At 43.0% G+C, this 14320-nt stretch overlaps 1 protein-coding gene across 1 annotated transcript; it reads right to left on the reverse strand.

The window, feature by feature from the left end:
- Positions 1-4169: 4169 nt before the first annotated feature.
- Positions 4170-12904, reverse strand: LOC110485637 (volume-regulated anion channel subunit LRRC8C). The gene is made up of 4 exons (XM_021556737.2): positions 12312-12904; positions 9407-9555; positions 7038-7171; positions 4170-6769 (listed from the first exon to the last, which is right to left on the reverse strand). Exons 2-4 carry the CDS (start codon positions 9545-9547, stop codon positions 4588-4590), a joined length of 2457 nt encoding a protein of 818 aa, XP_021412412.2. The 5' UTR covers positions 9548-9555; positions 12312-12904; the 3' UTR covers positions 4170-4587.
- Between the last annotated feature and the right edge of the window lie 1416 nt (positions 12905-14320).

The raw sequence follows: 14320 nt of genomic DNA on the forward strand, positions 1-14320 counted from the left end.
AAAAAAACATCTTACATGAGACCTTTTGACACTGCATTCTCTTAACTCTGGGCTAAGTGCAATGTGAATGTGGCTACAGCGATAGTACACTTCTAGATCGAGTACTTTACCTAAGGTAACATTGTCCATTGTATTCTGTTTTGCACTCATGAGTGTTAACTCCAAGGTGAGTCAACAAGGACATTTCTAATGACTCCACGATGGAATGTACTACACAGAGAAAACACAAAGGTAACGGCAGATACCTGGACATACACTCACGGGCGCATGCACACAGGGATGAATGAAGGCCCTGTTTGGTTAAGAGCTGTCCAGGCAGTTTACCCAAGTCCAGGCATAGAAGGGCACATAGAAAGGCACTGCCTGGCACAATGGATGTGTTGTTTTCCTACAGTGTGTGCCACAAGCCAAAATTCACCTAACAAAACATCCTTATCACTTGTTCTCTTGAGAATGGGGGGAAATAATCTGATCCTAGACCTGTGCCTATGGGTAACCTGTATTTGGGGTTGAAATAGTGCTTAAGCAGTATGGTGACATAATGATAATGTTATGATAACAATGGCCTTTCCTAGTCTGGCTACCAGTAGGTTAAGCTATCATTCCACTCCTTGCAACTCCTTGTCATGCTAAACCATCTTTGCCATATGACACAGAGAACAAGGAGTGGAATGTTAGAGAAACAGACTGGTACCCATGCTAGACCTTTCCATCATACCGGTTCAATTTCTGTATATTTAGCATGCATGATGAAGTAATATAATGAGTCATTATGAGCTTATCACATCTGTTAGGATAGGAAACATTGACACAGTTCCTGCCTCCCAGATATAGCCTGGTCCCAGATCTGTGTGTGCCGTCTTGCCAACGCCTATGGTCATTATCACGCCAATGACCATAGGCATTAACAACACAGCACAATCAGATCTGGAACCAGGCTATCCCAGATATACAACACGCTGAGTAACTTAAATCACACAATTGGTAAACATTTCTCAAGTTTGCTGGAATTAAATTATATTGCTGGGAGGCAAATACAGGAAGTATCTTAGAGGAGATGAGATCAACTCCTATTTGTGTAAATATTGCATTAGGATGACCAGACCTGTTGGCTGGTACACACCGAAACAAACATAACATGATACGCATTGAGACTTCTGCTCGTGCTCTACTTGCTAAGCAGCACAGTTTAGAGTCAACACCCAACCTATTGCTCCTTCCAGGAACAATCCCTAGCCCCTCCTGTGTAGATCTGATAGTGATTTGTTAGGTGTAAACAATACAGTAGGAACTCCACCCAGCCTATCAAAAGGCCAGAAGACGCAATTACCATACTTTGTGCACCTATCGAATTCTATCAGCTCTACCGGAGTGTCTGGCCCAGAGGTTAGGGCTCCGTTAGGGCTTGTCTATGGCTCTGTCTCGGGGGTTATTAAACTGGGTTGTGTCTGACTAATCCTGGACGTCATTTCCAAACTCCAGATCAACCTTTAACTGACACTACTGCCTGAAAGGGAAAGGAAATGATTGGCAGAGTAGAGTGGGACGCGTGTGTGTGTGCATGTGCATACCAAGGACACACTGGTGTGACAAACAGTGCTGTCTGCACACCTTTGGAAATTTCCACTGGCTGCTCTCTCTCTCTATCCACTCCCCCACCTTCCAACCTAGCCTACTCCCCTACTGTAGCTCCAGCATGAACAGGGAAGTGCAGTTTCCCCCCATTGGCCTTGTCTGTGATTGTGAGTGTGTGGGCTGGCCTGTGTGATTAGGTATTACTGAGGTATGTATGTTCCTGGCTTGGCTGATATGAACGCTTGTTATGGAGACAAAAGGCAGGGCAAGACTGGGCTCCTTCTACAGGAGGAGAAACACAACACACTGACAACAGTAACACTTTGGTGTTTGTGTGTTAACATGGCTGTGTCTGACCCAGTTCATTGTGGCATTGTGCAGTAACTTGCATCTGTAAATAATCAGATCAATGGCCTGATGCCTTTTGTACATGTCTGTGTGTTCTAAACTGCCCCCTGATACCTCCTAGCAGTGTTGTAGTACTCCAGTCTAGGACTGTGACTCGACTTGGACTCGACCAGTAGTGACTGTCAGAAAAAGTATCTTGCTGCAGAATTGAACATACTGTACTAGCTACAACAGCAAATGTTAGAGAGCTGTTTTATCTAGTTATCCTTACAATGTGAAACATATTAACAGATTTGACATTTAAACATTTTTTGAACCGCAGCTTTTAGCAATACCAAGGGACTCGTGACTCAACTCATGACTCGAGTATAAAGAACTTGCAGTCAAGGTTTAGTGACTACATCCCTGCCTTCTAGTACTATCACTATAGTATAATACTGTAGTAAGGTATGCAACCTGTTGAAAGAGCTGAGTCCTCATACTGCTACAGTATTACTGCAGTATAGTACTGTCAGCTGACTCCTCATACTGCTACAGTATTACTCCAGTATAGTACTGTCAGCTGAGTCCTCATACTGCTACAGTATTACTGCAGTATAGTACTGTCAGCTGACTCCTCATACTGCTACAGTATCACTCCAGTATAGTACTGTCAGCTGACTCCTCATACTGATACAGTATTACTGCAGTATAGTACTGTCAGCTGACTCCTCATACTGCTACAGTATTACTACAGTATACTACTGTCAGCTGACTCCTCATACTGATACAGTATTACTACAGTATAGTACTGTCAGCTGACTCCTCATACTGCTACAGTATTACTCCAGTATAGTACTGTCAGCTGACTCCTCATACTGCTACAGTATTACTACAGTATAGTACTGTCAGCTGACTCCTCATACTGCTACAGTATTACTACAGTATAGTACTGTCAGCTGACTCCTCATACTGCTACAGTATTACTACAGTATAGTACTGTCAGCTGACTCCTCATACTGATACAGTATTACTACAGTATAGTACTGTCAGCTGACTCCTCATACTGCTACAGTATTACTACAGTATAGTACTGTCAGCTGACTCCTCATACTGCTACAGTATTACTCCAGTATAGTACTGTCAGCTGACTCCTCATACTGCTACATTATTACTACAGTACAGTACTGTGTACAACCCTTTATAGTGCTGACCTTAGATTCAGCCCTCGTTTATTTCGTAACGTTGGTTGTGTGACTCACAAGCTGAAAAGGTAGTCAAAAAAGGGATGACAACAACAAAGGAATAAGGAAGCTTCACTTGGGTCCACGTCATTCACTCATTACAGGTGGATTGTAAAAACGTTGTGAAATACATTTGTGCATTGCCTACCAGTGTCATCATTGTGTTGTTGTGGTGTACTACATTGTAAAATAACACGTTTCACTTTGTGAATGCACTGCAGTGTATCATAATGAAGCTTACAGTATTACTGTATATGATTCGCTAGTTGAATTGGCCTCCATCTAGTTTCAACTGATATGCATAAAACACAATGAAAAACATTCATTCAATGAGTTACTCTCCAAGTCACTCAGTTAATGTGGGAAAAGGTCAAACTCCCAAGGCACCGGCATTGAAAAGATTTCACTCTGCGTTTGTCACATCTCCATGACAGTGGTACAAGAACCCTTTGTGCTGTATGAAACAACCAGTTGAACAGGATACAGGATCCCCATCCCTTTTCCCCTCTGGCTGGATGCAACTGAAGTTCTCTCTTTAGAGATCTCAGAAATATATGATTCCTCTAGCCGTACACCACTAATCTAGCAGGTAAATAAATTGAACAAGAGAGGTATAATCTTTGAGAAGAGAGAAACTGATACTTAGATGTTTCCCTCCCACTACCTTGTATCATGTGTGTTCATATCACCCTCCATCATTTCTATGGCATAAAACAGTAACTCACTTTGCCAGTTTATCTCTGTAAACCTAAGGCTCTTATCAATCCATATCATGGAAATTCAGAGTTAGTGGAGGCTGCATTCACGGTAAACTTTGCATTGGTCAGCTCAATCGGGAATAACCTTTACAGTATTTCTAGTGTGCAATGCACTTCAGTGATACAGATTGAATAGTGCCCTTAACAAGCCTGCAAGACAGCCTTCATGAGCAACGATGTCCAAGCCACCAGCAAGTTAAATGAACAAAGAGAATCATCATATGACATACGCTTTAAGGATGACATTTCATCAAGGACAATTTGATAGACATCTTTGTATTAAAAAACATGTTTAAAAGTACAGTCATGGCAATAAGTAGGTGAACATGATTTAAAGAGGATTTGACCAAAATATATTATATTTGCTAATTATTCTATTGCTATACTGTATGTCCCTCCAAAAGGTCCTTTCTTGAACCTTATATGCTACGGTGTGTCCATAGTTCCGTCCTTACATGTCCTCTCGTACTTTTGGGCTCTTATTTGCCTTTAAAAAAGCAAATCCCTCTTGTCCTCACAACTGCAAACCCAACCAGAGGTCCAATCCTTTCCCACGGAGCTGACATCTCTGACCAATCAAGAGCAACCAAACCTGACCCTTTAGCCTATCTCTCAATTGTTGTCAGCGGCCTATGCACCAGGAGGAGTAAAAAGCCCTTTAAAGTAAGCAAAGTAACTGTCTCTCAACTGTCTTTCATCCTGCTCCGTACATCCGACGGCAGTAGATCCAGCAGGTTGTCCTCTACCACAAGATTACTGGTCTTCAAAAGGGGACAGTCCCCTATCTCCGGCGGTAGAGAGTCTAGTCTGTTCCCCTTGAGCTCCAGGCGCACTAGCTGGGCCAAGTTAGCCACCCTGGGGCTAAGCGAGAGCAGGCAGTTGTTTCCCAACGCCAGAGTCTTGAGCCTCTTGCAGGAGAACAGCTCCTCCGGCAGCTGTTCCAGGGAGTTAAAGGCTGCTGAGAAGAACTGGAGACTCTGGAGTATCCCTACCTCGGCTGGTAGCGACGTAAGCTGGTTGTGGGACAGGTTCAAGTGCCGGAGCTTGGTGCAGTAGAAGAGACGTGACGGAAGTTTCCGGAGCTTGTTCCAACTGACGTTCAGCGTCTCTAAGGACTTCAGCTTAGCAATGTGCTCAGGGATGTAGGTGATGCCGTTGTGCCAGAGACGAAGAGTTACCAGGCGCCGGCAATGTTGTAGACTCAAGATCTCCTCTACTGTCGTCAGCTTGTTTTCCTTCAGGTCCAGTTCCTGCAGGCTTGACAGGCTGAAGACCGCGCTGGGGATGCGCTCCAGCTCACATCCTATCAGCTCCAGAGAGGCCAGGTTGGTCAACTTCTTTAGGCTGCTGAAGGCTTGTAGTTTGAGGCCCTCATTATAGATGCAGAGACGCTGGAGGTTGACTGCCACATCCCCAACACTCGGAGGGATCTTGGTTAGGCGGCTGCGAAGCGTCAGGACTCTTAGAGCTTTGAGTTCTCTCAGGGAGTCTAAGGTTGCACTGCGGGAGAGTTCGTGGGTCAAAGTGCCACTCAGGTGGAGCTCTTCGAGACTCTGAAGTGTGTACATCCACATTGGTACCTGCTCCAGTCCTTCAAAGGCTAGCCGGAGGACCTTGAGGTTCTCTCTGAGGTGGGTCAGGGCAGCCAGCTGGAGCTTGGCAGGGCAGTGGATGAGGGACAGCTCCTGGAGAGAACCTAGCTGGATTACACTGGATGAAATAGTCACGTTGTTTAGCAGCTCCAGTTTGAGAGATTCCACTTCAGGGACATCGAAGACGGTGTCGGGGAGACCCGGGAGCATGAAGAGATGGAGTTCCTGACGGTTGTCGGCGTTCCGGGAGAGGCGTCCCCGCAGCTTCTTGCCGGGCCACTCGTGGTTGAGGTTGACCTGGCGAAGACGGCTCTCGCTGACCTCGGAGAGGAAGACGGCGAAGCGTTTGGAGTAGAGCGCATCATACTGGTCGCTGAGATGGAGGAGGAACGCAAAGTCGTTCTTGACGTCTGGGATGTCGTTGATACCCGTCTCCAGCCTAACATGCTCAAAGGAGTACTCTTTAAGAGGTCGATGGAAGAGCCAATAGAGGGTGTAGATGCACAGAAGTCCGTAGACTCCCACAAAGCAGATGTAACAGTAGCACAGCTTGGAGAAGAGGTGGGCTTTGGTGTGGTTGCAGCAGTAGATTTCGAAGCCGGTCAGCTCCGGAGGAACTGAGCAACGAACTACAATCTCAATGTTGGGGACCAATGCAGCGCTGTAACAGGTGATGAGGACGAACTTGAAGACCTTGAGGGAGGTCTGGAGAACGTACATCAGATAGAGCAGATCCGCCTCCTCCACATGAGTTCTGAACTTCTTCACCTTCTCGAACAGAGCTTTAGCCTGCTCCCCTTCCTTCCTGTCCAAGAGTGAATCCGCTGGCTGTAGTTCCGGGTTCTTCTTCTCTGGATTTGACTTGATGGACGACTGCCGGAGAAGTCCCACCATCTCCTCCTCCGCCCCTGGCTCACTGTCCGGCGAGGCAGCGAACGCCGATGCCATCGACTTCGAAATGGTGTTCTTCCTCCATATCACCATCTTTTCCTCGCCACGCTCCTCAGACACCTCACTCAGCGCCCGGGTGGTCCATGGCGAGTCGAAACACTTCCCCAGGATGGTGACAAAGATCTCGATCTTGGATGACGTCCCAGGGAACTTGAACCAGAAGCTGCTGGCCACCATGAAGATCAATGTGTGGATTACCACCAGGTAGGGGAAGTACTTGCCGTACCAGTGCACGGCTCGTTCGTAGCAGTAATGGTTGACGAAGATGTACTGGTGGATGTCAAGGTTGTTCTTGCGTCCGTACACCTCCCGGATGATAGGGCTGTAAAATAAGAATTTGGATAGTCCCTCTGTAGATGCTGTACAGACTATCAGTAACATTTCAACTAACTATCTACTGACCTCGCTCTAACCCAAAAACTATACTCTAAACGTAAACCTTATTCTAAACCTAACCCTAACCTTAGCAAAAAGTTGCTTATCAACAGATCCAAACTATCCAAATAGACATGTGTCTTTTTGCTTTATCTGGCCACCAGATTTCCCACCTTAGGAGCTAGGATTCTAACCTCTACCTCTAGGCTACCTACCTGACGGGCTTGACTAAGGTATGGTGCTCCCATGTCTCGTTCTCGCCGTGGCTGCGGATGTGGCTGCAATCGATGGCCTCTGGAGTTGAGCTGGAGAAATGGCTGGGAAGGCAGGAGATCTTCTCCTGGGTGAGCTATGATGGAGAGAGGGAGGGAAAAAGAGAAAGAGAAGAAGAGTGAGTGCTATTGGAAAGATTAGGCAATGGAACAACATGCAGAGTAGCCACCTACATAACATAAGGCTTAGATTTTTGGGATCTATTTCTTTCCTGTTCCAGTTGATATCTAACAGACATGGGTTCAAATAGTATTTGTTTTCTTTCAAATACCGTTTGAACCCAGGTGGGATATCAACCAATGATTAGGATCGTGTGATGAGAAGATGACATACTAAATATGGAGTTAGTGACCTGATTCCAGGGGAAACATTGGTCGATTTAGCAGCGGCAGTGCTAAATGCATATAGGGAAAACACTAGTTAATGTGTATCTCTTTTCCCTTCCCACTTGGAGGTCACCACCACTGATAAGAATGCTTTGTTACGTGGCAGGAGGAGATTTAAACAGGACACACTAATCAAATCTCAAATGTTTTCATTATCCAGGGCCAAATGCTTTCTATATGGGATTGTACATTAATTTACTTTTTAAGTTGTCCTCACATATCACTAATAACAGGTAAACTTATTCAGGTAAAAGTATATTTCATTTATATAAAGTAAGTAATGCCAAGTATTTTTATTTCATATACTGTAGGCACTCCTATTCTTATCGCTACAGGCTACACACCGACAACATCTGTCAAGATCCAACAGTTCCATTAGGTGCTTACATTCAGCTGTTGCAATGATGCCCCGGGGGCTAATCTGCTATGTGCTTTAAAGACGCACTCCAGCTATCTTTTGAATTTTTCCTGTTGAAAAACAATATCCCAAGAATAAATACAGTAATATACACACACTTAAAGGTAAAAAAAAATAAAAATTTTGGAACAAAATTGTATTTTTTTTAGACAAAACTGCAAACTTCAATAATTACCCTGACTGATGTCATCGGCCTCCATAGCCTCAAGAAGTAAAGGTGCTGAGGGTGCTACAGCACCCACTGATAAATCACAACAAAAAAACAACAAATATTCTAAGAAAAATACCCCCCCCCCCTTCGATTAGAACGGTGCCTTACGAATGCTTGACTTCCTCAGGTGGGTCAGCCTGAATTTAAAATTGATTAAATTGAGATTTTTTGGTCACTAGCCTACACACAATACCCCATGTCAAAGTGGAATTATTTTATTTTTCTTACAAATGAAGTAAAAATGAAAATCTGAAATGTCTTGAGTCAATAAGCATTCAACCCCTTTGTTATGTCAAGCCTAAATAAATTCAGGAGTACAAATCTGCTTAACAAGTCACATAACTCACATGGACTCACTCTGTGTGCAATAATAGTGTTTAACATGATTTTGGAATGACTACCTCATCTCTGTGCCCCACACATCCAATTATCTCTAAGGTCCCTCAGTCGTGCAGTGAATTTCAAACACAGATTCAACCACAAAGACCAGGGAGGTTTTCCAATGCCTCACAAAGAAGGGCACCTATTGGTAGATGGGTAAAAATAAAATAAAAAACAAACATTGAATATCTCTTTGAGCATGGTGATGTTATTAATTACACTTTGGATGGTGTATCAATACACCTAGTCACTACAAAGATACAGGCCTCCTTCCTAACTCAGTTGCCGGAGAAGAAGGAAACCATGAGGCCAATGGTGACTTTAAAACAGTTAGAGTTTAATGGCTGTGGTAGAAAACTGAGGATGGATCAACAACATTGTAGTTACTCCACAATACTAACCTAAATGACAGAGTGACAAGAAGGAAGCCTGTGCAGAATATAAATATTCCAAAACATGCATCTGTTTTGCAACAAGGCACTAAAGTAAAACTGCAAATAAAATGGAAAAGCAATACACTTTTTGTCCTGAATACAAATTGTTATGTTTGGGACAAATTCAATACAACACATTACTGAGTACCACTCTCCATATTTTCAAGCAAAGTGGTGGCTGCATCATGTTATGGGTAAACTTGTAATTGTTAAGGACGGGGGATTTTTCAGGATACAAATTAAATGGAGCTAAGCACAGGCAAAACCCTAGAGGAAAGCCTGGTTCAGTCTGCTTTCCACCAGGCACTGGGAGATGTATTCACCTTTCAGCAGGGCAATAACCTAAAACACAAGGCCAACTCTACACTGGAGTTGCTTACCAAGAAGACAGTGAATGTTCCAGTTTTGACTTAAATCTACTCTTCGTTCAATGAAAATGTATACCTTCATTGGTGATTAGTTTGTTTGAGTTTAGTCTTACCTGTAAGGTGCATCCGAACACTCCGATCATGAGCATGGCGATACATAGGTATTCCGAGAACACATCCCACCATGGCTTTAGAACCCGGAACTCGGGGTTCTGTGATGAGGCAAAGTTCCGGAACTCAGTTACTGGTATCATCCTGATCACTGTAGCAAAGTGAGGAAGAAGAGAATGCAGAAATAATGACGAAGTGACCAGTTGAGGATTAAACCAAAAATAAGCATATCATAAGCAACATAATGTATGGCTTTAGTTATAGTCACTATATTACAAAATATCCATGTTTAAGGTTATAGTAAGCCTGCCCCACATTAGAAGATGCAGGTTGACGTTTACTGTCATGAATTTTGTCCTGGAGGCAGAACCGAACGATTTCTGCTATATGGGCAAGCTGTAAAGTCAAAATTGAATATATTGCAAAAATGAGCTTTTTGGTCTGTATTTAAAGTTAAGGTTAGGGAGTAGGGTTAGCAGTGTGGGTTAGGGTTAAAATCTGATTTTATGTCTTTGTGGCTGTGCCAGATAGTGACCACTCTGCAGAGCTGCCTACAGGGTGCCCCAGTATCTGTGCGTTAGAGACCTCTCTAGCACCCAGGAAGCTCCGATTCAAACTCTCATTCACCAACTCTGCAAGAGTTATAATGTCAAAATATGTTTGTTACTCACCAAAGAGTTTCGCTGAGCGACTATCTTCTTCTAAGTAAACATTTACAAGCAACCTTTTTTGGAATTGCATACCGGCCGTAACGGGAGTAAATGAAGATAGTTGCTCAGTGAAAATTTGATGAGTAACGAACGTGGTCAATTTATTAGGTACACCCATTGAGTATTGGGTCGGGCCCCGCTTTGCCTCCAAACGGCCTGACTTTTTCGGTGCATGGCGTTCAAATGTTGCTCAATTGCTATCAAGGGACCTAACATTTGTCAGGAAGAAATTCCGCACACCAGTACACCACCGCCACCAGCCTGTACCGTTGATACCAGGCAGGATGGGGCCATTTTATTTGTTGCACCATTTTCTGTAAACTCTAGACAGTGTCATGCGTGAAAACCCCAGGATGGCGGACGTTTCTGAGATACTGGATCCGGTGCACCTGGCACCAACGATCATACCACACTCAAAGTTGCTTAGGTCACTCGTTTTGCCCATTCTAATGTTCAATCGGACAGTAACTGAATGCCTCGAATGCCTGTCTGCCTGCTTTATACAGCAAGCCAAGGTCCCGTGACTAACCTCCAGGGTAAGATTCATGACACTAAATGCCAATTTGCTTAGAAAACTCATCTGACACAAAGACTGGATTATAAGCAACCTGATAATAACCTATAATTTAGGAAGAAAGATGTATTTTGTGTTTTCAAAAGGGGTTGGGGAGGGAATAGAATATATTTCTCCTGAGGTGTCTCCTACAGTATCTATGAGCCTTGCATGGGAAAACGAGGGGCCGGCCTGTAGCCGGAACTGTAGTCCAAAGTGGCCAAAGTACACTGAACAAAAACATAAACGCAACATGTAAAGTGTTGGTCCCATGTTTCATGAGCTGAAACAAAACATCCCAGAAATGTTCCTTATGCAATAAAGGCTTATTTCTCTCAAATTTTGTGCACAAATTTGTTTACATCCCTGTTAGTGGGCATTTCTCCTTTGCCAAGACAATCCATCCACCTGATAGGTGAGGCATATCAAGAAGCTGATTAAACCTGTGTGCACACAGGTGCACCGTGTGCTGGGGACAATAAAAGGCCACTCTAAAATGTGCAGTACACAATTCCTAGAAGCTGAAAATGTCCCAGTTCTTCCATGGCCTGCATACACAACAAACATTTCACCCATTGAGCATGTTTGGGATACTCTGGATCAACGTGTACGACAGCGTGTTCCAGTTCCCGTTAATATCCAGCAACTTCGTTCAGCCATTGAAGAGGAGTGGGACAACATTCCACAGGCCACAATCAATAGACTGATCAACTCTATGTGAAGGAGATGTGTCGCACTGCATGAGGCAAATGGTGGTCACACCATATACTGACTGGTTTTCTTATTTACATTTTTATTTATTTATTTAACTAGGCAAGATCCATATCCCTACCTTTTTTAAATGTATCTGTGAACAACAGATGTATATCTGCATTCCCAGTCATGTGAAATCCATAGATTAGGGCCTAATGAATTTATTTCAATTGACTGATTTCCTTATATGAACTGTAACTCAGTAAAACCTTTTAAATGTTTGCATATTGTGTTTATATTTTTGTTCGGCATAGTATGACAAGACAACAATGGCTGATCAACAGAGAGGTCTCTAAGGAAAGTGATACAGTTGAGGTAATCATATCTTGGGTGTTTTAAATTCAAGAGGTTCATGACCATTTCACAACAGGCTTAGTAGTTTTGTCTCCCTCGTGTCAGTGTATTTAAAGCAAATAGCCTAGCTAATGACTGAGAATGCAACTATTTCATTCTGAAAACTTTACTTATATTGACCAAAACCATAAACATTTCAACATGCTTTGTGAAAGTAGCCTACACTTTTATAGGGTAGCCTGCCTATAACTTATCCTATATTTTTTAAAAACGGACACTTTATGACTCATGTATTACATACAGTACACTACACAATGAATCAGGAAAACACAGCTTATTGCACGAGACAATTTATTTCACAGTTCGTTATGGCTCCTGCCATTCCTTGTGAGAAAAGCATCTGTCAGACAAAATTGAATACACAATTTTCGTTTACAAAAGTACAGGTTTAGACTATGAGTTCACATAATATATTTTCAAAACAATTAATGAGAGTTATTTTTTAAGTTCAAATGTATGAAATAAAAAGAATACGTTCAAAGAACCAACAGTTCTCAAATATTTCTGATATGAATTGTTTCAGAGCGGGCAATTTACCTGAGCTCGTGCGAGATCCACGGGGGGGTAGTCCGCGAGTTGCCCTCCTAACAAAAAGTATCAGAACTCTGACCCATCGCTGCCAGTCAGGTCCATTGGCTATTGAGGCGGGGAAATACTTATTGTTTTCGGCTTTTAGTCGATGACAACATGGAACCAAGTTTAAGTTTGAGATAGTTGTTTGAGTGTGAGGTGTCGTTCAGTAGCCTACCACGCCACACAGGATTGTCGAAGTCCATACAGGTAATGCAAGCCTTCCGCCTCCTAAAATACGTACGACGCATCGACGCTTAATCTTCCTTTGACTGGCCCACCCAGTGACAGTGTGGCAAAAAAAAAATCTACGGATGTGTCTATTTTTTGCTTACATAGGCTATTAAATAGGAATGTCACCTTGACATTGATCTAGAATGAAGAGAAGTGCATCATCATTATTATTCAGCATTTTTTGTTTCTTTCTTGGTCTGTATAGTCATTTATATAACTCAACTGCATACTTTTCAATGGAGCCGAGTTGCGGGTCGGCAGAGTGTACCTCCGACTACATTGAGTCAGTATCAGTCGATACTTGCAGAAATGCCCATTCTGTAATGTGTACCTTGTAACTGTTTGGCCTGTGTAACTGCGTTATTTTCTTTGGGTGCTGCAACCAGTAGTTTTTAAAAATAAAAATAGCATTTTACGCGACCTCCACCAAGGGAGCCATTGTTAACAGAGAAGGAACAGCTTAGTTTTGGCAGGGGATGCATAGAATGCCATTTTTTTTAAATAAAAAACTATGGATTGCAACACCCACTGACAACTCTATAACAATCAGGACAAGCACACGTACACAGCGTTAAATAATGTATCTTTATAAAATGATCCATAAGACTGGCAGTGCATGCTTGAAGTGGCAAACTTCGAACTCTATTGGATTTCGCGGCGCAATTTGACAGGCATCACATAAAATGCTATTTTTTGCAAAAACTATAGATTGCAGCACCCAATAACAATAACGCAGATAACCATGTGCAATGCCAAGCGTCGACTGGAGTGGTGTAAAGCTTGCCTCCAATGGACTCTTGAGCAGTGTTCTCTGGAGTGATCACTCTTCCACATCTGGCAGTACTACTGACGAATCTGGTTTTGGCAGATGCCAGGAGAACGCTACCTGCCCCAATGCATAGTGCTAACTGTAAAGTTTGGTGGAGGAGGAATAATGGTCCGGGGCTGTTTTTCATGGTTCGGGTTAGGCCCTTTAGTTCCACTGAAGGGAAATCTTAATGCAACAGCATACAATTACATTCTAGATGATTATGTGCTTCCAACTTTATGGCAACAGTTTAGGGAAGGCCCTTTCCTGTTACAGCATGACCATACCCCCGTGCACAAAGCGAGGTCCATATAGAAATGGTTTGTCGAGATCTGTGTGGAAGAACTTGACTGGCCTCAACCCCATCAAACACTTTTGGGATGAAATGGAACGCTGAGTGCGAGCCCGGCCTAATTGCCCAACATCAGTGTCGAACCTCACTAATGCTCGTGGCTGAATGGAAGCAAGTCCCAACAGCAATGTTCCAACATCTGAAAGCCTTCCCAGAAGAGTGGAGTGTAGCAACAAATGGGGGTACAAACTTCATATTCATTCCCAGGATTTTGGAATGAGATGTTCGACGAGCAGGTGTCCCCATACTTTTGGTCATGTAGTGTATATGGAGTTGAGTTTAGGCTACTTATCTAAATCTACTGTAGCCCAGTCCCTATTTTGCATTCCGCTGCCAGATTCACCAAGGGAATGTGAAATGTCAAGTCATTATGAATGGCCAGTACTTACAATTAATTACTTGGTTTACAGCCTACAGCTATTATAAAATAAGAAATAATATTGAACAAATATGAAACAAACCCTTAATAGTAAAATATGTTAACTATTATTTTAATATTGCAAATTTAATCAAAAATCCACATCATCAATGTTATCATCAATAACTTGTGATATCGTGGACATCTGGTGGTATGACGAAAAT

Source organism: Oncorhynchus mykiss, chromosome 13, assembly GCF_013265735.2.
Source record: "Oncorhynchus mykiss isolate Arlee chromosome 13, USDA_OmykA_1.1, whole genome shotgun sequence".
Classification (NCBI taxonomy): Eukaryota; Metazoa; Chordata; class Actinopteri; order Salmoniformes; family Salmonidae; genus Oncorhynchus; species Oncorhynchus mykiss.